At 39.4% G+C, this 23,125-nt stretch overlaps 2 protein-coding genes across 5 annotated transcripts in view; both read right to left on the reverse strand.

Moving 5' to 3' along the window:
* Window positions 1-8,034, reverse strand: part of npnta (nephronectin a) — a 79,021-nt gene extending 70,987 nt beyond the window's left edge. For all 4 annotated transcript variants that reach the window (XM_088341874.1, XM_088341872.1, XM_088341873.1 and 1 more), the window contains exon 1: window positions 7,769-8,034. In XM_088341874.1, the coding sequence (XP_088198000.1) occupies window positions 7,769-7,842 (74 nt within the window). In that variant the 5' untranslated portion in view covers window positions 7,843-8,034. The remainder of the gene's footprint in view (window positions 1-7,768) is intronic.
* A 5,534-nt stretch (window positions 8,035-13,568) lies between these two features.
* The window catches only part of gstcd (glutathione S-transferase, C-terminal domain containing), a 71,576-nt gene continuing 62,019 nt past the window's right edge, over window positions 13,569-23,125 (reverse strand). The window contains exons 9-11 of the mRNA XM_088341882.1: window positions 21,837-21,867; window positions 20,371-20,440; window positions 13,569-14,704 (exon numbers count right to left, since the gene is read on the reverse strand). Coding sequence (XP_088198008.1) covers window positions 14,544-14,704; window positions 20,371-20,440; window positions 21,837-21,867 — 262 coding nt within the window. The 3' untranslated portion in view covers window positions 13,569-14,543. The remainder of the gene's footprint in view (window positions 14,705-20,370; window positions 20,441-21,836; window positions 21,868-23,125) is intronic.

The following is a 23,125-nucleotide window of genomic DNA, read 5'->3' on the forward strand; positions in this document are numbered from 1 at the left end:
AGAGAGAGAGAGAGAGAGAGAGAGAGAGAGGAGAGAGAGAGAGAGAGAGAGAGAGAGAGAGAGAGAGAGAGAGAGAGAGAGAGAGAGAGAGAGAGAGAGAGAGAGGAGAGAGAGAGAGAGAGAGAGAGAGAGAGAGAGAGAGAGAGGAGAGAGAGAGAGAGAGAGAGAGAGAGAGAGAGAGAGAGAGAAGAGAGAGAGAGAGAGAGAAATCAAGAAGAAAGAAAGATAGAAAGAAAACGAGAACAAAATAGGTTAACAAATACAGCCCGAGTTGCTTTGGGAGCAGCGTCTGGCTTTGGTAACATCAAGTGTACACATTTAACACACAGTCATTATTTTTCTTTTTGCACTTCTCTCAGCATTGTCTCTGTAGGCAGGCCTGATCCGGCCCGCGATGTTTGACACCCCTGCTGTCGAGCGCATCAATAAGTGTGTGTCACGTTTGCCATGGCGCCCAATTGGCCCCGCCCCTGTGGCGCCATCTGCGCTCGTTGACAGATGGGCTTTCCGTCTATTCAAACTCACCGCTCTCACTCTTCCCTTTGTCCGTCAACGAGCCTCTGCCCCGCAAGACGTGGGTTTTGACTCAGTCCTGTTTCCTGTTGGTATTTCCTGTCCTGTATGGTTCCCGTTTATTTTAACCTGTTTACTATCGGCTTCCAGTTTCTTTCCTGTCTAGTTTTGTCCTGTTTAATTTCGATACCCTGTTTTGATATCAATCCTGTCTGTCCCGTCCTGTCCGGTATCGACTCCATCTGTCCGATATCTGCTCGGGCAATTGGTATCGATCTCGTCTGCCTCTGGCTTCCTATCATTCCACGCCAGACTGCTGCCTAACGTGCATGACTCCCCATTTTCCGTAAAATTAAAGGCTTGTGTGAGAAACGTCACGCATTTGGGTCCTGATCCTGTTTGGTCTGTTATGTTTTGTATTTAAAAAAAAAGGTAGATCTGTAAATCTTTTAATCTATATTTTACGTATTTTGCAGGAATCCCGTCTTAACATTAAAAATGACTAAATCATTAGGTGCGTAATGTATTTGAGATCTGAGAAGCCGTTTGGGAGCCGAAAGGCTTTTCTCATTGAGTCTGACTGGCAAGAAATATGGCACTGGCAACAATTTCAAGCATTTTCAATGACTTTACCCAAAATTCAAGCATTTTCCTGACCTTGAAAACACAACATTAAAGACTTTCAAGCACCCGTATGAACTTACACTTGTGAAACAACAATAAATCTGTCATTTATACTCAAACAGAGTCAATAATAATCCTAAACTGTTTGTACCGAATTGCCTAGCGGCACATATGTATTTATAAGTAACCTTTTCCAGGGTGCGTGGGAAAAAAAATGAAAACCTCATCCATCACTGGAGATTTACTGAAGCAGATGAAGAACTCCATGACATGCATTTTTAGGGATGTGGCGCGGCTTCTACCACGCCTGAGCAGACATGTTTTCCAGTTGAAACATGACGACGGCGTCTGCACTAAATTGTTTTTTGTTTTGGTTTTTTTTGCTTCCCTGATATCATGCCGTTATCTGTAGTATTCATTCATTTTCCAGACACTTGTCCTTACTAGGGTCATGGGGGTACAGGGGTCCATCCCAGCCGACTTTAAGCAGCGCGCAGGGGACACCCTGGACTGGTTGCCAGTCAGAGGTGGGCTGTGAAGACCTGCAAGATCCTCTCTGGTGGCCTAAAAAATATCTGAATCATTTGATGTTATTTATAATTTGTCCATCAATACTTATTTATAATTCCAAATGGTCTGTCAGCTTCCTTTCATTACTTCTCTCTGGTTGTGCGGCTTTCAGATGTGTGTTTTCATATTTAAGGATTTAGCCAATTTCATTTTAGCCATTAATTGTGGCTAGGCTTATAAATCTCCCTAGAGGCCTGTACAAAAGAATCTTGAAGGCCATGTGCCCTAACGTCAGTCTTCGAGATAGCTCTTGTTCAAGCCAATCAGATTTGGAGATGAGCGCCTGTTAGCGGGCCTTGGGAAAAGCTACCGGTTTCACAAACTAAGATTGGCTAGGGGGGCGATAATCCATCAAACCGATCTCACAAGCAGCCGTTTAACTTAAAGAGAACAAACAGAACAAGGAAATATGTTGTTGTGTTGATTTAATAGCGAAGGGTCAGAAAACTCCGGAGCTAACATGCCTTTCGCAATGGTAAATGGTTTTATCCGCCACCTTCAGCCTAGAGGTAAGATCTTGAGCCTAACTTGATTCAAATTTCGCGCTGGCTGGGCCTAAAATGTCAGTTATTACGTTCGGGTTGGGCGTAAGCTTCTCCCCAGCTGACTTTTATGTTTTCATAATATCCAGACATCATTTATCTTCTTTGTCTCTTTTTGTAGTCTTGGATTTTGTTACAAAAGACAGACTTTGTCTCGCGCCATCAGAACCAGAGAGTCGAGGGCCGGAGTCAACGCAAATCACCTTTCCTCCACCCAAGTCCTCACAAATAAAAGAAGAAATTTAACTTCTGAAAGCCAGCCCAAAAAGCCTTTTGCCAGCGAAAGACAAATCACTAATCAGACTAGAGTCCTAGGTATAAAATGCACAGCCTGCCACTGTTGCCAGTCAATTGCAATACACACAGAGACAACCATTTACTAAAACACTATTTCAGAGGGACAATTTTGACTTGCCAATGGACCTGTAACGAATGTTTTTGGTAAGTTTGAGGAAACCGGGGATCAAACTCCACACAGATGCTGGAATTGAACCCAGGACCTGTGAGGAACTGTGAGGTGGCCGTGCTAACCAGTCATCCACCGTGCCGCCCCTTCAATCCTAGTATGACTGGAAAATAAATGCTCGTCATGAGTCTGTGTTGCTGTCTTGACAGTAGACACAAGACAAAAAAAGTGCATTTCCTTGCTTACTATAGAAATTATGTCTTAATTGTCATTAAGCTAAAACACTCTTGTTAAGTATTTGATTTATTTTCACGTAGGGGGAGAGTGAACAGTTAAGAAAAGAGTGCAAGTACAGGTGTTGTGAGGGTCAAACAGAGTTCCCGAATGTTTGATCTTACATTACACAGTCCAGCGTTTTTCCGAATTGCTCAGTCCAGCGTTTTCCGAATTGCTCAGTCCACAATTAGTAGATAGGGTCGCGGGGATCCAGCCATCTTCGGGCAGTGGCCAGGAGACACCTTGAACTGGTTGCCAGCCAGTCGTAGGGCAAGACTGTATTTATTTACTAATATTAATGAGTCATTGTACCTTAATCATGTATTTAAGTGTGTCCATTGAAATATCACCTGACCATTTGCAGACCATGTGGGTCAGCCACTGACAATGAAATTCCATGTAAGAGTTAATCCATTTTACCCCTATTGTGTTGAGGGTTGCATTTTATCTTAGCTGGCTTTTCCAGAAAGGTAGACTATATCCTGAGCACTCTGAGTTGGGATAGACTACAGCTCACCTGTTACCTTATAACTTAGACTAGTATCTAAGTCAAGTCAAGTCATGATTAGTTGTAAAGCCCTTAAAGACCAGAAGTCTCAAAGGCCTGTCCAGACTACAGACTATTATTTTACCATCCCTGATCAAAGACCTATATGAGAGCAAGGAAAAACACAAAAACCTCAGCAAGAGAAAAATAACAAAATTTAGAGAGGGGCCGCACATGAGGTAATCCCCCTCTTCCTGGATGACCAGGCCAAAATGGATGTTACAAGGGCATAAACAAACAATACACAGATGCAGACGCTGCCCGATCTACGAGCGCGTTCAGGACGATCGTTCGTAAGTTGAATTTGTTTGTAAGTTGCTTCAGTGCTAAATTTTGTATGTTTAAGGTTTATATAAGTATTTATAAGGCTTGTATAAGTAAGACGTATTGTTTTTTTTAACTAAAAATAGACATTCAATAAAATAATATGCTCTATAAAGATAAAGTGAGGTTTTACTTAATTTTAGGACTTGCACTTCCAGAGGTCCTCTTCCGCGGTAACTAGTGGCCCAAAAAAAAGTGATCCAACCATTTTCTCAACCGCATCAATCTTTCTTATTCAACTTTCATTTCAAAAGAAACAGCTTGCCTCTTATTTACACAAACCATAATGAATGGATGCACAAGATCTTAAACAATAAAAACGTTCTTATCGCGCCAGAGATACAGTACACGTAGTATGTTTACACACGGAGTAGGAAGTAGAAGCCGGATTTCTTCTTCGGGGTGGATGCTGGGTGATGTCTAACAGCGTCACGTAGCGGAAAGAAATACCACAGTACTGTCCTCTACCCTGAAAAAGGTGCACACAATACAAAATCTAACTTGAGGCAATGTCCGGATATTTTTCGACATTCCGAAAAAAATGATAATACCGGCCGGAATCCGAAGATCCAATGACGCGTTTACTTCAGTGCTCCGTTCTGTATTATCATCTTGAAATATAGGTCATTCACAAACTAGAGAATAAAAGTGGGTTTTAAGCCTAGATTTAAACAGTTCCACTAAGGTTGTAGATCGAATCTCAGAGGGCAGAACATTCCACAACACTGGGGCCGGAATGGAGAACGCTCTCGAACCTAAACACTTGGTTGTAAAATATTTCTTGCCTATTTATTATCCTCAGTCTTTTGTCTTGTTTGCCTTTATAGTCATGTTTACCCTGGAGTTCCTTTTCTCATCTCGTTGCATACAACCTTTCACAACGTTGATATCAATGGCAATAAAGACAATTCAATTTGATTTAATTCAATAAAGAGACTCAATACAAAAAAGTAATGTCTGGGTTTTTCTTTTGTGTTGTCATTGCACAACCGGGATTGTATTTTCTGTAGAATCCTCACGTATAAGCCACAAACAGAGTCAAATGAAAGGTTGTGGGGTATTAACTAAACAAAATTATATAAATGGAATGTGATGTATGTCATGACAACAACCTACCACCTTCATTTTAATAGAACTACCATGTTTGTTTTCAAATTAATAAATACGTTGATAAATATATCACTTTACATATCTGTACAATATTGTTATGGTCACTTTAAAAAGTTCAGTACTTGGTTCAAATAAATTTCCCCCCAAAATAGTATGAGTTTAAAACCATGATCTCATACTGTTTTTAAAAAAAGAAACCTTCAAATGTCAGGTAAGGGGGCAGCACGGCGGCGCAGTGGTTAGCGCTTGTGCGGCACAGTTCATGTTATGGGAACCTGTCGTGGGTTCAAATCCAGCTCCAGACTTTCTGTGCGGAGTTTGTATGTTCTCCCCGTGCTTGCGTGGGTTTCCTCCGGGCACTCCGGTTTCCTCCCACATTCCAAAAACATGCATTTCAGGTGAATTGGCCGGTCCAAATTGTCCCTAGGTGTGAATGAGCGAATGAGTTGTCTGTCCCTGTGTGCCCTGCGATTGGCTGGCAACCAGTTCAGGGTGTCCCCTGCCCACTGCCCGAAGATGGCTGGGATGGGCTCCAGCCCCCCCGCGACCCTAATGAGGATAAGCGGTACGGCTAATGAGATGAGATGTCAGGTAAGATTGATATTTAATGAATTTCTTATTGCCCACACAGGAAATTGTATTTTCTTTGAACTGTATTACTAACTCAGAACTGAAGTTCTAATATTAATATTTTGAAGTGAGTAAAAATTTTTGGAAAGAGTAACAAATCGGTAATAACAAAAAAATAAACAAGCAAAAAATTTAGTACAGAAAAGAGTACTGGTTAACGAGTTGAAAACTGTTTATCAGTATAACAGTAGCAATATAATATTAGCCAAAGTAAAATACACAATTGCAAAGGTTTTAGTGTTGCAAATGTGTTGTGTCCAAACTTGAAACGCCTTAACCCAGTGTTTTGCACCCCTTTTTGAACCAAGGTACACTTTTATTCATAAAAAAAGTTCCGAGGCATGCCGTCTGTCGAAAATGTTTGAAAATGAAGTTATGTAAAATGTTTCACTGTACTACCTCATGAGCATTCGTGTATAAAAAGAAGAAAATAATATTTAAAATAAAAAAGAATGATGTGCTTCATTTATTTTTTTATTTCTTACAGTGCAATCTTAAACCGCTTTGTTAAATAAATTAAGTTATTAAATGTACTGTGCTACCTCAGGAGCAGATAATTAGTATATAAAAAGTATATAACAATCTACTGCCACCTACTGATATGGATGACTATTACAGTTCCTCGTCTGAAGATAGCAAAATTCTGAATAATGGCCTTTTTTTTTGGAAAGATAAAATTGGGCAAATTCCAGCGGCACACTAGACAACGTCTCACGACACACTAGTGTGCCCCGGCACACTGGTTGAAAAACACTAGCTTAACCTAATGAGTAGAAAAATGTGTAAAATGTAATATTTTTTAGATTGTGATCATGTTTGACAAGGTACCAGCGGTAAGGCTATAAGCAATTGTTTCAACTGTCTTCCAGCTAGGATGCCTGCGCTACCCTTATTTTTTGGTATTTAATTGCAAAATAATAATAATAATAATAATAATAATAATAATAATAATTGGGCAAGGATAAAGACTTTCATTTTCTATGTGTTTTAACTCAGATTACTCAATGTTAGCAACACTTGTAATGATTATTTCAGTTTGGGACTTGAGAGTGTTACAAAAACAGTCTATTTTCTCCAAATGTTTAAAGAACAGCATTCAATTTACTTTGGGTGCATATTGGATAGGGATTTTAGGCGCATTTTACAGAAACGTTAAGGGGTTTAGGATCGTCTTTGTGCTTTTTTTTTTTATAAAAATAATTTCATTTTTGCACTGATGCGACCAATGGAGGAAAAGTCGTAACATTTCATATTAAATTGAATGTGGGGGATTATTTTCCTGGGGTTTTAACAACAGTGGCGGCAGGTCATTTTTACATACCTTTCAACCTGTACGTTTTTGCCGTACAAAGTACGTTTATAATGCATTTTAAGACGTGTACGACGTACGAGGAAATCTGTACGGAAAAACGCAAATTTGTCAATTATGGGTACCATCCGGTATACACCGACTATCACGAAACGGCAAATCAAGTCAAACGAGTTCACCGCGGTAGCCTCTATCTCGGTATCGTTTTTTTTTGTTGAATGCGTCTGCCGCCTGGGGATTTCCCATCATGCATCATTCCGAAAAAAATGACGATTATTTTGTACGGGAAAATACAACAGTTTGTGCGGGCAGGGAGCCGTGGAGGTTGACAGGTATGCTTTTACACAGTGCGGTCCCTTCTCAAGGTTTCTTCATTTTCCTCATGTTGAGGATTTTGAGTTTTTCCTTACCCTCATGTTGTTCCCAGATCAGGGCATGGTGTAATAATAGTCTGTGCAATAACCTGTGCAGCCCTTTGAAACTCTTTGTGATTAAGGGCTATACAAATAAAAATGACTTGACTTAAATGGAAATGTGATTAAAAACATAATTTCATTTTTGCACTGATGAGACCCACTCAAAGAAAAGTCATAACATTTCATATTAAATTAAATATAGGGGATTATTTTCCTGAGGTTTTAACAGTGGCGGCGGGTCATTTTTACCAGAAGACAACAGTTTAACAAAAAACAAATACACAAAAGATATATTTATTTGGAGTATAATATACGCGTAAATTTATTCGGAGGCGTTTCTACTTCAACTTATCTCGAAATACAAAACGGGCATTCGGGTTCATTGGGACACTAACGGAACTCGGAACCATTAAAGTGAATCTTCGCTGTTCCTAAACCTTTTAAACCAAGAGTCAGAGATACAAAAATAATAATAATTATAAAATACAAACGAGCTCCTACCTGCGGTCAAACTCCGCTTGCGTCCCCCAGCAGAAGGTGGCGGCCATGAAGATGAACTTTATCCAGGAGTCCATGGCGCCCCGTCCGGCTCGCTAGTCCTCTCTCAAAACCCGAACGGACGCGTCTACTTCAGTGCTCCGACAAACAAGGACACGCGTGGGGTGTGTTCATGTGCGCGAAATCAGACAGTGGAGCGCGTGGGCTGCTCCCACTTTTTCTTATGCTACCGGACCCGACGCGCCCCTCCGCTCGTCTCCCGCTCAAGTTGAGGCAGTCGCACCTTAAAAAGCCGCGAGTGATTATGCGCCTGTGCCTTTAAGAGTGACGTCACAAGAGACGCCAATATCGCGCGCGTGGGGCCCACCCAGGTAGGTCATAACTGCTAATAAAATCAGGAATTTTAATTATTATGTTGGAGTCGTATGTCAGCTCCAATAAGTCAAGAAAAAAGAAAAAGAAAAAGGTTTTGCACAATCAGAGTTGGGTGATACTGGGGATTTTGGTATCCATCCGATACAAGTAAACATATGGTAGTATCATACCTGTCAACCTCCACGGCTCCATGCCCTTACAAACTGTCGTATTTTCCCTTGCAAAATAATCTTACACCATATTTTTTTTCAAACGTGTTTATTTATGTAGTTTAACATGTTATATTGTACATGATGGTGGACTTCAGGAGAACTAAAACTCACCCGGTTCCTGTAACCATCAAAGGAGAAGGTGTAGAATTTGCCCAGACCTACAAATAATACATTTTTTAATTCAAATTATGAATTCAATTTCTGCATTAAATTACTGTTGGTAATATACTGATTAAAGGGATAACCACAAACCTGTCTTTTTTCATTTTCTCATTTTATATTTCCCTTTTTTCTTAACTTCTTTATACAACATAGTAATTCGTAATGTAATGCATCAAAGCAAGTGAGCCGTTGAGAGCCGGCTCACTTCAATGAGTTGAGCCGAAAAAGCCGGTTCTCTAAAAAGTGACGGACTTCCTTTCACTACATAACTACCACATGAAATCCGAGGCTGCAGACGCATGCGCACAGAAGCATCAAACCGCTCGCTTCGTGTGCAACGAAAAAAAAAACGATACCGAGATAGAGGCTTCCGCGGCGAACTCGTTAGACTTAAATGATTTGCCGCTTCGAGAGTCAGTGTTTACCGGATGGTACCCATCATTGACAAATTTGCGTTTTACCGTACAGATTTTCTCGTACGTTGTACACGTCTTAAAATGCATAATAAACGTACTTTGTACGGCAAAAACGTACAGGTTGACAGGTATGGTAGTATCGATCACTAAGGAGACTTTTTGCTTGGACACGCCATAATCATTGAAACCTTCCTCTCTTGAGTTTTTCATGTTAGATTATTAAAATGGGTCACTGAGTATGTTGTCACCATGAGTTTTCCAGCTGTATTAAGTTTTATTATATGATCATCACAGCATTACTTCGATAATCACATAATTCATTTTAGTTGTTATAAATGCACTTATATTCATCCACTTATTTGAGAGAAGTATTGACTTGCCGTGTTCTTTTGTACTTTCCCAGCAATGGTTTTCTATCCTTATCATAGAACCTTCAAAATCCAGCTGTCCCATTTTCATTAAGATCCTTTCTTTATCTTGTAATATGAGTTCCCAGGAGAGCTTCTTAGAGTTTCATTTTCATGTTTCGCCTTTCTCCTTTAAGAGAGGGGCTGTTGGTGGGAGACGCCCTTCTCGTCAATTGGACCAGAGTGCACTCTGTTTGTAACTTTGTTTTGCAAATTTGTGATAAATGTCTTCAACTGCATTGCTTCTCTCCAGCTCTATTTTTTTCCAAAGTCCAAATACTCTTGTCTGGTCCAGGAAAAGAACACGTGGCGAGACATCGGAATTGCCTTTCGCCTTCAATATATTTTATTATTCATAGTATTACGATAAGCACATCACAAATGTTTTAGGCACTAAAATGTTTTATTGTGTTTAATTGAACAATTACATTCCATACCTCAAAGTTATCAAAATATGAATATTTCTGTTACATCTATTCCAGGACCAAAGCCAAGCGAGTCAAACCAAAAACGCAGCAATGTAATGAAAATACAAACACTGTATAACAATGTCTACCCACTAGAGAACTAAAATACCTTCCCTTGCACAATATTCAAAATTAAGTCAGTAATGTAAAAAAGTGTCAATTGTCTCTCACTGGCTTTGTTGCCATAATGTCAATGGATAACCAGGTTTTTGTTCAGGAACATGTTTATTTTTATTCGGTTGCAATTCAATGCTCTCTGCAAAGTGAACTATTTACATGTAAACTTGTGATGTTGCCACAGTAGCAGACCACCTTATCACACAAATGACACCTGGCATTGTACACAGGGTCATTTTTAACATCTGTTCAAGATTAACTCATATTTGGCCCTCTCTTCTGCATCACATGCAGGATACATCAGCAGGCGGGTATGGAGAGGCGCTAAAAGTGTGCCTGTCAGCCACTCGCTCAGGCAAAAAACATAGAGATTGGCCAAAGGTACTGGGGGAGAGAGGGAAGGGCTGCACTATCTACATATAGAAGCAGCACTTCTAAAAATTGTTGGAGGAGTGAAGTATTGATTCGATCCAAGTGCTAACTTCAAAATTTGGATTGATCAGCCAGCCCCTAGTTTTGAGACAATTTAAAACAGCTGATGATAACTAGTCACCAAGCAAAATAAAGATTGACAAAATATCAAAATAAACAAGATAGATAGATAGATAGATACTATTCATCCCCTAAGGGAAATTCATATTTCCAGCAGCATCCCTGAGCTGAGAACAGTACAATAATAAAGCCAAAAGAATACAATATACAAATACCCAGTGTGACGTGCAAATGCCCACTGTAGCGTGTTATATAGAGTAACTAAATAGTGCTACACAGAATACATATTGCAGTAAGATTCGGTAATATCCAATGTAGGTGGTGTGGTTTAATGTGGGCCTTTACTCTGCCGGGTGGAGTTAAAGAGCCTCATGGCATGAGGAAGAAAAGATCTCTTCAGTCTGTCCGTAGTACAAGACAGTGACAGCAGCCTGTCGCTGAAACTGCTCTTCTGTCTGGAGATAATGCTGTGTAGTGGATGCGATGGATTGTCCATGATTGACCTCAGCTTTTTCAGTGCTCGTCTCTCAGCTACTGTTGTTAGGCTGTCCAGCTCTTTGCCCACAACAGAGCTCGCTTTCCTAGCCAGTTTATTGAGACGAGAGGCATCCTTCTTCTTGATGCTGCCTCCCCAACACGCTGCCGCATAGAAGAGGGCGCTTGCCACTACTGTCTCATAGAATATTTTCAGGAGCTTTTTGCAGATGTTGAAGGAGGCCGGGCCTTCTGAGGAAGTAAAGTCGGCTTTGCCCTTTCCTACATAGAGCTTCTGTGTTGGCAGTCCAGTCCAGTTTGTTGTCCAGCTGCACACCCAGGTATTTGTAGGTCTGGACAAATTCTACACATTCTCCCTTGATGGTTACAGGAACCGGGTGAGTTCTGGTTCTCCTGAAGTCCACCACCATCTCTCTGGTCTTGGTGGTGTTTAGGTGCAGGTGGTTTGCGTCGCTCCATCGGACAAAGTCCTGAACCAATTTCCTGTACTCCTCCTCCTGCCCGTTTCTGATACATCCCACGATCGCAGTGTCGCCGGCAAACTTTTGCACATGGCAGGACTCAGAGTTGTACTTAAAGTCCGATGTATATAGAGTGAATAGGAAAGGAGGAACGGAACAATTACTTTAGTGTCTATTTTTGGATGATTGGGACCAGTCCCGCATACCGTTTTCTCTCGGTTTTTTTTTTGCAGGGGTTGCATTTAAAAAAAACCAACTATCTGTTGTAGGTAAAATCTATGAAGTTGTTTCGTTTATTTTTCAATGTTCATACAATAAAATATACACACAATACATTGAAACAAAAAAAAACCTTTTTGCAGCCCCAAAAATTCAACAAATGTATATATACAGTAATCCCTCGTTACCTATTTTTGCACTACCGCATATTGCACTAATACGATCCTAAAACTGTATGTAACCCCCTACATGCCCACATTTCTTGTGTAAATATTGTGTACATTATAACATTATCTTCTTTGTTTTCTTTTATCCTCACTGTTAAATGTGAGAATGGAGTGCCACGTCCAATTTCGTTGTCACAATATGTTCAACCCATTTTGTAACAATGACAATAAAGGCATATTCTATTCTATTCTATTCTTAGTAATTTGCGGCCTTCGTGCATCGCGGGTCGAGAAATATTTTGGTCTCCATTATCCCCAGTCGCAAATTACAGACAAGCCAACCTTTTGACCATTAAAAAGTGGAAGATTGTATTGAGCAATTCATTTTTACAAGTGAACCGCAATTTCTGGTCCCCATTAACCGCAATGAATAAGATATGGCAGTAGTGTACCTGAAAAGTTTTACTTAATAACTCTTCTCTCATACTGTGAAGCCAATCAGAGTGCTGAGCACAATGCAAATCCATCAAGCAGTGCAACAGTGAAAAGTGGACCCTGTTATAGTAAGGGATTACTGCATAAAATTTGCATATTAATAATAGTCATTGAAATGCATAAGAAACACCCAAAAAGATTAAGAATTTTAAAATGGGATTTACCCCAAAGAGATGTCCAGCTATGCAGCTGTATGTAAAAAATGCACACCCTTCTCAGACTGATACTTAACTATTTAGTAGTCATACTGATGTCCACTCTTGATACCGGTTGTACCTAAGATTCCCCCCCCTCAAAAGAATAGGTTTTTAAAAAGAAATAATGGGAACTCCACAGAACATATTGTCATTAAAATTTTAGAAAATAATTTAAAACAATATTCCTTTAGGTCTCACGTTTTAGTCCCTGGTTGTAATATCACTCAGGACTAAGACTATGATGATTGGCCACAGTTGCGAGTATCAATACCTTGCAGTATGACTGGTATCAGCACCGATATGACACCTGGTATAGCTACTCATCCATCCAGGCATAAAAACATTTTACTGAATCATAGCATAGAAAAGAAGAGATACGCAGCCGGGATATACATTGTTTTTTTAAAAAAGCATTTGATACTATTAATCATAATTTAGTATGTATGAAAACGGACCAATACCTCATCAGGGGAGTGGCCTTAGGATGGATTCAAAGCTAAAATGTGTGAAAATGGGAGAGTGGACATGTGGATACTTGGACCTCTGTTGTGGAGTACCACAGGGTTCCGTCCTGGGTCTGAAGCTTTTCAATTTATATATTGCCGTTATATTTAATGTTTCCAAAATATTCAAATTAGTCATATTTGCAGATGATACTAAGATTTTCTATTCCAACGATAATTATATTGAAACTATAATGCACTGTCCTTATTACATTGTTTAGTTTTGCCATACTTAACGTACTGTGCAAAAGTTTTGGCAAAATAACAGAAGTTCACTCCATCCCCTTTTTGTACACCAAAAATGTGCAATAAGAATTATATAGGCAGGATACTATGATCATACCTATATTCTCTTTGTGCAGTTCAAATTGTTAAAACTGTTTGATCTAGTGGAGTTTTCCACCTTTTCACATGAGAAGAAGGAAACTATAACTTGAGGGGACGTAGTAACTTTAAGATCCAACCGGTGAGAACCACCAGGAAAAGTATTTGTGTGTCTGCATGTGGAGGTTAATCTTGAAACAAATTCCAGGGTAAGTTCAAATAATGTCCAAGTATTCACCTGTTCAAATTCAGATACAAAAAAACAATACTGGCAAGTACAGAGAGAAAGAAAACGGCGACTGAATGGTTTAATAAGCATATGCTTCTTCCAACTCCCTTTCGTATATGTAAGTTAACATTTTTATTGTTTCTTTTCTGCTTTTGTCATGTTCGAAATAAGTTTCATTCATTCAAATGTACAAAATAAAAAAAAAACGAATCATTTTCAAGCACAATTTCCTTTGCAGTTTTTATACTTTTTTTGTTCCTGGTTATACAAAATACATTTATTTTTTGAAGCAGGGAAGAAAATTGACAACTGTGGGTGTCAGGAACGGAGCTGAAAGGTGCTCCTGGCTGACATCCGCTCCATTCATTTGAAATAGGACACATGCGACTATAAATTCAGATATGTCATTCGCGTATAATGAGACATCTCGTAGCTAGGCCGGAATCGGTGCGCGACGTGATTTATTCAACCGGACGACGTAATTCATCAACTCGCCGATTGAAAATGTGCTGATTGACGTTTCTGCCACAAAGCTCATTACAATGGATGTGTGTGAAACCCTGATTCAGCGCCACGCACCCTTGGGCGTCAAATCCTGGTTATTTTGGATCCGAACTGGATTTCAACCCTCGCAGGGAGAAGTGAGGAAATATTGTTAGTGTTTGGTGAATGCTGCCTTGATAATGAAGCCTCGAGGGGTAGGGATTGTTATGGGGTCTTATCTGTTTTTGTTTTTTTACCATTTGAGCTTCAGCAGAGAATGGATGATAAACAGAAGAATGACATCTTAATTAACTTCAAACAGCCTAAAAACACATTGCATAGGTATTTTTGTGCAGGAATTTCTCAATTATTTTCCTGGTGGAAATAATAGAACTTATTAATATTGTGAGCCAGGAGACTCTTGCATACTTCCTGCATTGTGGTTACCTAGTAAACCAAAAGAATGATAGCCTCATTAAAAACGTTTTTTTCTTAGCTGTCATATTTCAATAGATAAGTGAAATGTACCCCAAAAAGCATATTTTCATTTGACGAGTTCACAATAAGGTATCTCCATTTCCAATGCTTGGCCGTCCTATCAACATGTTGTTCTTGGGTGAGCACGTGTCCGGCTCCATGGTCATCACTTGCACTCGGTAGCCGTGTGATTCTGCAGCCCACGAACGGTCCAAGTCGACAAGGCCCATGCACTGCTTGCCTGCCATGATAAAAACATAAATTATCGGATTTGAAGTACCTTATTTTCCGCATTATAAGGCGCACCGGGTTATAGGGCGCACCCCCAAAAAATAGTTTTTGGTCCTATATTTTCCATACATAAGGCGCACCGGATTATAAGGCGCTACAATGGGAACGTCAACAAAATAGATAATTCAGTCAAACTTATTACCCCCTTAACATTCCGAAAGCTTGCAAAGAAGCAAATACGTGTCTCAGACATGTACGGAAACAGTGGCTGTACGATGTCACCAATCACTCAAATGCATCGTTCCAAATATCATTCGGAAGGTTGAAGTCTTGGGATTCAAGAAATACCAAACATTTCTTAGTTTCCATTTTGGCAAAGTAAGAATTGTATTGTGCAGGGAAACGGGGTTCTTTACTGTGCATATGACAATAAACACTTTGAATTAAATTTAGTTTAAAAATAGACTCATCACAGAAACATGAAGATCGTTCTAAAACAAGGTACCGGGAAAATATAAAGCCGCATAGCTCACCTAAATTCTCTTGCAGCCGTCACGTTCAATAATGATACGTAACCATGGTCTTCTTACAACCGTGAGTGTAGTAAATCCAGGAGAGTCAAATATTTACAAATACAGAATAGTAAAAAATGTTTTCTCTATGCCGTAGTGCAACCCAACGTGTGATTCACATTTATTTTTTTCGGCCAATTGCAGGCTTTGTTTCGCCCCTTTAGCCTATGCGAGCTTGTAAATGATAACAAGGTACCGCCCCCTTTACCTCAGAATAACTTTAGCCAATAGTGACTGATTCAAATGATGATTGACACATTGGTTAGGAAATGAAACGCCGGTATATAAATCCCAGCATTCACCGCGGACTACTTTGCCTTCGGGGGAAAATCTAGTCGGCCAAAGCTTGCCTTAGTTGCAAGACTGCGACTTAATATTGATCCATATTGTTAGAATATGATATAATGAAATTGTGAATGTGTTTAATTGCTGTTAAAAGTGCCAATAAAATTGTTCAAACCATATATAAGGCGCACTGTATTATAAGGCGCATGGTCAGATTTTGAAAAAAGGTTTGCTTTTAGGTGCGCCTTATAGTGCGGAAAATACGGTAGGTTTTACATTGCACATCACAAATGCAATTGTGATTAGAATACATACATTTTCTCATTTTAATCATTTTTCTAGTTTTATTTCACGTAATCATATATTGTAATAATTGTTCTAGTAATGTTAGAAAAATACTTGAGGATTTATATATTTTTGAAATCAGCAAAATTATCATATGGCAGACATAAGGTCATTTTGCACATTATAATTTACTGGATAAATATATTCAACATAATAATAATAGTACTTGTATTTACCATTTCCCCTCTTTCTCAGTCAAAAAAGTAAAAAGAACCCATAATAGCACAATTATAATACTATTAATCTCATTTTTCTATTGAAAAGTATTTTTTTTCTGTATAACTAGAAAAAGAACATTTTAAAGGAGAAAATGTGTCAATCAGTAGGACAAGAAAATCTCAATTTAAATTATTATTATATACTTTTATGTCATTTTTTGCAGCAAAGTGTAATTTAACTCATAGTCCCAAAAGAAATATTTAAATGTATACTTTTTCAGGCAAAAGTATGTAAGACAGCTGAATACGTCTTCGGTTAACTTGAAAAATATAATTAACTTACTTATATTCATATGATTGGTTTTACTAAGGGTGTTGGATGACACTTTTTTTATAGACTGATAGCAGTTATCTGTTCTCAACTTGAATAATCACCAATACCGTACCAAGTACTGATACTATGTATAGGTTTATGTTCTTTTAATTTATAGTTCCTGATAAAAAAAAAACGGTCACAGATGTATTCCGCTGTGTGCTCATACCTTGATATAAGTAAGTCCTTTCGATACCTAATATAGCTACTGGCCAATATTTTCTATGTGAACTACTTTAACATAGTTTTATTTCGCCACCATCTACGATCCGAAGGAATCAAGGTTTTGCAAATAAACATTAGGACTGTTTGTGTAATTATCTGGGAGTGAATTTCTGCCAAAATAATGTGAAACAAAATTTTGCTCCCATTTGATTTTACAAACCAGGAAAAACAATACGTAGTTGGAGCAAAATTCACTGCCATCTGCAATGTCAGGCAATATTTCTCGTCTGAAGTATTATTATACAGCATTTAACTTGCTCTTCTCGTAAAAGAAAGAAAACATACTTACATTTAAGACATTTATCAACCAACGTGACAAGATTTACTTATTTATTTTCCAGTCTACGAGTGTTGTATGTACGCCTACAAATAGAAAAGTTCATAAAAACGTCCACGGACCTTGAGCAATTCGCTTCAGTCAATCATAGCGGCAAAAGTAGCCAGCAGGGCGTGTAAAACAATCCCAGTCGCCTCTACATGAACAAATGTTGCACAGCGACACTCCGACATCTCTGACAGCTGTTCACCGCAGCTGCTTCACGGCGTCGGTATCGACCCGGAAAGTGAGTTCACTGAAAGCGTCGTTTTGAAACAGAACTCTGCAAGTGCCAGAAATAAGGAGTTTGGAAGTAACGTATTATTTTGTAATAGGGGTGGGACATAATGCTCTGGTCAAGTTTTGATTGTATCACGACACTAAGGTGCCGATTCGTTTAGTATGAAAATCTTGGTTATTGCGATTTGATATAATCGATGATTGCCGTTGAATTTTCTTTCCAGAAATACTGAAACAATACTTCTATGAAAAAACTTCAAAAAACATTCTACAGAAATACTGCAGTAATACTCAAATACAAAAATACTACAAGAGAAATATTACGCCACAAATACTACATTAATAATACTACAAAATACAAGAGACAGACTCTGAAAATTCTACAATGGAAATACTAGAAAACTACAACAAAAATACTACAAAAATAATACAGACATACAAAAAAAGTTGTACTTTGAAAATACTACAGAATTAAAACAGAAATAAAACAACATTACTTCTATGGATTTCCAACAATAGTACTAAAGCAGAAATACTACAATATACTATAAAACTACAGTATAACAACAAAATACTAAAGGAATACTAAAAAATTAAACTGCCGAAAAACGAAAAATAATAAACATGTATACAACCACAATTATACTACTTAACTAAATATCAAATTTAGTACTTAAAAGAGTTACCGGATAAATTAGTTTCTTTAATTGCAAGCGTTTCAAAGCCAATTTAATGAAACTAATCAAATTAGAAATAAATATAAAGGAATATAACATGTCAATTAAAAAACTATATATTGAAAAATGATAAAGGAAAAAATTGGATAGGCATCATGGGCAGAGCAGTGGTTAGCGCGGCCGCAGCACAGTTCTAAGGTCATGGGTTCAAATCCAGCTACCAGCCTTCTTTGTTTGCATGTTCTCCCAGTGCTTGCGTGGGCTTCCTCCAGGCACTCCGGTTTCCTCCCATATTACAAAAAAACATGCAGTTCAGGTTTATTGGACAGTCCAAATCGGCCCTAGGTGTGAATGAGCAAGTGAGTTGTCTGTCTCTGTGTGCCCTGCGACTGACTGGCAACCGGTTCAAGGTGTCCCCTGCCCTCTGCCCAAAGACAGCTGGGATTGGCTCCAGCACCCCCGCGACCCTACTGAGGATAAGCAGTGCAGAAAATGAATAAGTGAATGGATAAGCCCCCTGGCCAATTTTTCCTAACCCAATGCGATACTAGTGCAAAATACATAATGAGCTTCTATTTGCTTTCCCGCATTTTTAAGTACTGGATATGACAAAAATCGACGGAGCAAAACTGGCATGTGTATATATGGCCCTACGCAGTAAAACACAATACAGTTCCAGTGGCACAGGGAAGGAAATAATTTCTCTTTACTGATATCTTCCCGACCGCATATACTTGCATCTAAAGCCGTATTTACAACTATAAAGTAAAATACTGAAATCAGAAAGGTCAGCTTAAATGCACAAGTTTGAATAAGTGTTTCGATCCACCATCAGAGAATGCTTGGTGGCGTGTGTGGAGGGGGCGTGGCTTATAAGGAACAACAAACCAACAGGAAATCAATGGGAGCAAACGTAAGCATAGAATTTCTGGAAAACGCGTTTAATGTGAATTTTTGTTTCTTATCTGTATTTTTGCAATGGAAAAAAAACCCTGACTTGGATAATACTCTGCAATGGAGGATATCTTCAGGTGGTTTGAAAATAAAAGAATGTGGAGTGTTCTGGCTAAGTGTTCTTTTGCTAGCTATCAAGATTACATAAGAAATATGAATGAAATGAAATTTAATTATCTGCATTTATATAGCGCTTGTCAAGTCAATGAAGACCTCCCAAAGCGCTTTACAATGTGCTTCACATTTACCAATAGCGGCAGTTCAGCCATGTAAGGTGCTAAACTGCTTACTGGGGGCATTAGGGGTTCAGTGTCTTACCCAAGGACACTTCGACATGTAACACGGAGGAGCCGGGATTCGAACCTGCGATCTCTTGATCCCCAGACGAGCGCATTACCTCCTGAGCTAATGCCGCCCCTGAAGGTTTCACTGCTTTCATAGATTGCTGTACATGTTTTCTTCTCTTTCCTTTATTATAGCTCAGTAGCCTAGATGGTAGTGTGCCCGCTTTGAGACTGGAAGGTCGTTGGTTCGCGCCTCGGCCGAGTCATACCTAATTGGTAAAATGGTGGCGCCCTCTGTTGGCTGCGGCTGCATCGGCTCGCTACAACGGGTCAGGTGTATCGACATTTCGTTCTGTGTACATTGTTACAAAAGAATGACAATACAAAGGAAACTATTATTATTATTATTATTATGTGGCTATGTTAAGCAGTTTTGGGTAGTTGTCTTCAATGCAAGTATATACAATAATGTGTAACTAGATAGTTACTTTCAGAGTAACACGCTAGTTTTGGATGTCAGTAATCTGGGGGGTTACGGAATTACCTTTTAAATGAAGATGCTAGTAACGGTACCGGTACTTTTTTTTCCCGGAAATGCGCCCAATACTGTCCACATCCAAGTGGAGACACAACTTATCATCAAATAAAATTATGGCAAGGTAAAAATACAGATGCTATTTGATCCTTTGAAGAAAAAAAATTGTAATTGTTTGTTTCTAGCACTGTTACTGATTTTTCCAGATTTTCCTCCAGGACAAGATTCAAATATTAATCAAGATATATTTGTCTTGGCTTGGTGGGCATTTACATCCCCACTAGCTAATCATTTTATCTTCTCATTGCTCTCGGTTTCCTTTTTGTTATTGTATTATTAAAAGTAGTCTACAATCTGTACAGCCCTTTGAGACTTCTTGTGATTAATGGCTATACAAATAAAAATGGCTTGACTTGTGTATATATCATGAAAAGCCCAATTCTTATGATATACGGTTTGTATACAGACTGATGTATTAATGCAGGGGTCAGGAACCTTTTTGACCCAAACAGCCGTAAAAACAAAAACCTTTTTTTTTTTTTGAGAGAGAGTCACGCTGTGTATTTCAAGACAAAATTCAACAAAACGCCAAACCTGCTCTCCAGACAAAAGCTACTTCTTCAATACATTCTATTTCGCTGTGTGTCATTTCCTGATTTGACCAACTACACTGGAAATAAATTAGGTGGTGTCAACGTGTCGTCGGAGGTACCTATGAATCGCCTCTCTGCAGGAAGCTGGGGAGCGGTTTGATCAGCAAACCGGCACAGCGTCATGTGTTCCTACACATACAAACGAAACAAAAAAACAAACACTTCAGAGCACTTGTTTGTAATGAATACATGAGCAAAATATAATTCATGCCCAAGGGACAAGACACCTGCTCGAAGTCATCATTGCTGAGAAAACTGAGCCAGTTCATATTTCTAGTGTTGTGGGAGGATTTACAACAGGATTTTGGATCGTTTCCGTGGGAATATTTTCTGTCCAGGTCCACAGAGACGCCGCCTTCAGATGAAGCCAAATCAATCCTTTAAAACCAGCCAAAGTAAATATTGCTCTTATAATCCGGTAGTACCTTAAAACAAACTATTTAAAACTAAACATCTACTCAATATATACACCACCCACACTAACTTTCATTTCTACCTTCCCATAACTCAGTGCTTCTCAATTATTTTCTGTCATGCCCCCGCAACGCGCTTGGAAGAAACCCTCTCATCATAATTTTGGGCATGTCCATAATTGATACGTAATCCTAGCACTAATAAAAATACATTTCATAATACCCTGCTTAGGTGTAGAATGCACCGGTTCTCTTGGGCAAGACCTGTAGTGGGCAATGACTCTTCATAGGACAATGCCATACAATCTAATGACAGCTGCCATTAACTACGAGGGAAGAAGAATCGCAATGGCAAAGCCACCAGAGAGCAGTGTCAGCATCATTTTTAAGAGTTGTTGAGAAACATGGTAACACTTTCAAGCACTTTTTGGTCCTTGAAAACACAACGTTAAAATTCAGGCACTTTCAAGGATTTTAACCACCTGTACGAACACTGTATACAAAAATGCACTTGGATGCTCGTCTGTGTTGTCATAAGGCAGCAGAAGCAGAGGGCACCCGTGACCGATGAGCCGGTGCGCCCTGTGTATGTGGTAAATACAGAAATAGAACAAGCTACGGAGACCGCGCCCTTTATTTCTAGGGTCCTGAAAATACAGTACATAAGCGAAAAATAGCAACCAAACGACAAACAAGTTCCCTCAGACGCGTTGTCAAAAAGGATGTCAATTCTCATTAGCGCATGCCTCGGGTGCTAATTGCCGCTCTCGCACCGCAGATTCCAGCAGTAAAACTATGTATTTTTCTTGATTGCAAGTCTGAAGAACTCCCGTGTTGCGACACGAGGTTGCCGCGGCGAGCACCTGAGGCGACGTCTTTTCCCGCAGATTAGCGCCCGGGGCGCTGACAGAAGCTATTCATCATCGCGTGAAAGGGACCTCGCTCAGCGCAGAGCGAGACGGCCCTGCCGGTGCTGGAGCTTCATTTGTCCAGGTAGCGGGTATAGAGCTAGAACAGTAGCTGGGCAGGGTGTAGTTAATTTTCCACCGGCTGCAAGGGGATGACTCACAAGAAGTAGGCAGCAGGAACCATCACTCGATTTTGACACTTACCTTGTAAATCAGCTTCTCCTGGAACTTTTTGCTAAAACAAAAAAAAAAAAAGAAAAAAAAAAGCCAAGGTTAGTGCGGTCCATATTTCAGATTAAACTCGATTTCTACTCAGATTAATTAAAAGTTTGGATGTAGGATCAAGCTCAAGGATTTGGGGTTTAAAATACAGACGCTCCCCTACTTACGACCTATCGACCTAACACAGTGGAACCTCGGTTCTCGACCATAATCCGTTTCAGAACCCTGTTCGAAAACCGATTTGGTCGATCACCGAAAATCGTTTTTGCCATTAAAAGTAATGTAAAATCGTTTTAATTTGTTCCAACACCCTGAACGCTTACAATGAACGTAAACATGAAGCTAACCCAGGCTAATCGTACGTTCGCGTTAGCGTAATCTTACGTACGAAAGATTATGCTAACATGAACGTGTACAACTAAAAAAATCAGGTCGTTTACACGTCATTTAGCACCCGGGTCTCCACAAAAAGTGGTGAGCGGTTAAAGGATAAAAAGCGAAAGCAAAAAGAAGTGCGCGCGCACGTCATAACAGTTCTTCACGAGGGGTGGGGGCAATCTACACCCGTACGCCGCTCAGCATCGCACCCTAGCAACCGGCGTTCGAACTCCGATTTTTGGAACGAAAAGCGAAGCAAGAATTTCTCGAAATTTTTGGTCGAGAACCGATTTGTTTAAACTGAGAGGCGTTCGAAAACCGAGGTTCCACTGTACGTAACATTTTTTCGGGATGTCGAAAAAGTTAGATTTTGTATTGTGGCAACCTTTTTTCGGGTACAGGAAATTACTGTAGTGCTTCTGTCGCTACCCGCGTGTGGCACTGTGAGAGGTCACCCAGCATCCACCCCAAAGAAGGAATCCAACTATTACTTCCTAGTTCGTGTGTAAACATACAATGCTTACTGTATCTCTAGCACGCTCAGAATGTTGAAGTTTTTATTGTTTAATATCTCGTGCATCCATTCAATATGGTTGGTGTAAAGTGTAAAGAAGAGGCGAGACGTTTCTTTTGAAACAAGTGGAATGAGAAAGCTTGATGCGGTTGAGAAAATGGTTGGATCGCTTTTTTTTCCGCCATTTTCTACCACGGAGGAAGAAGTCGCCTCACTCTTGAAGCTCATCTTCCAAAAATAAGTTAAACTTATCTTTATTTATCTTTATAAAGCATTTTATGTTATGAAATGTTTATTTTTTTTTAGTCCAAAACAATACAGGTTACTTATACAAGCCTTAAACATACTTATCTAAACCTTACGCATACATTCTATACAA

This window comes from Urocampus carinirostris, chromosome 8 (assembly GCF_059441175.1).
Source record: "Urocampus carinirostris isolate Australia breed hairy pipefish chromosome 8, RoL_Ucar_1.0, whole genome shotgun sequence".
Lineage (NCBI taxonomy): Eukaryota > Metazoa > Chordata > Actinopteri > Syngnathiformes > Syngnathidae > Urocampus > Urocampus carinirostris.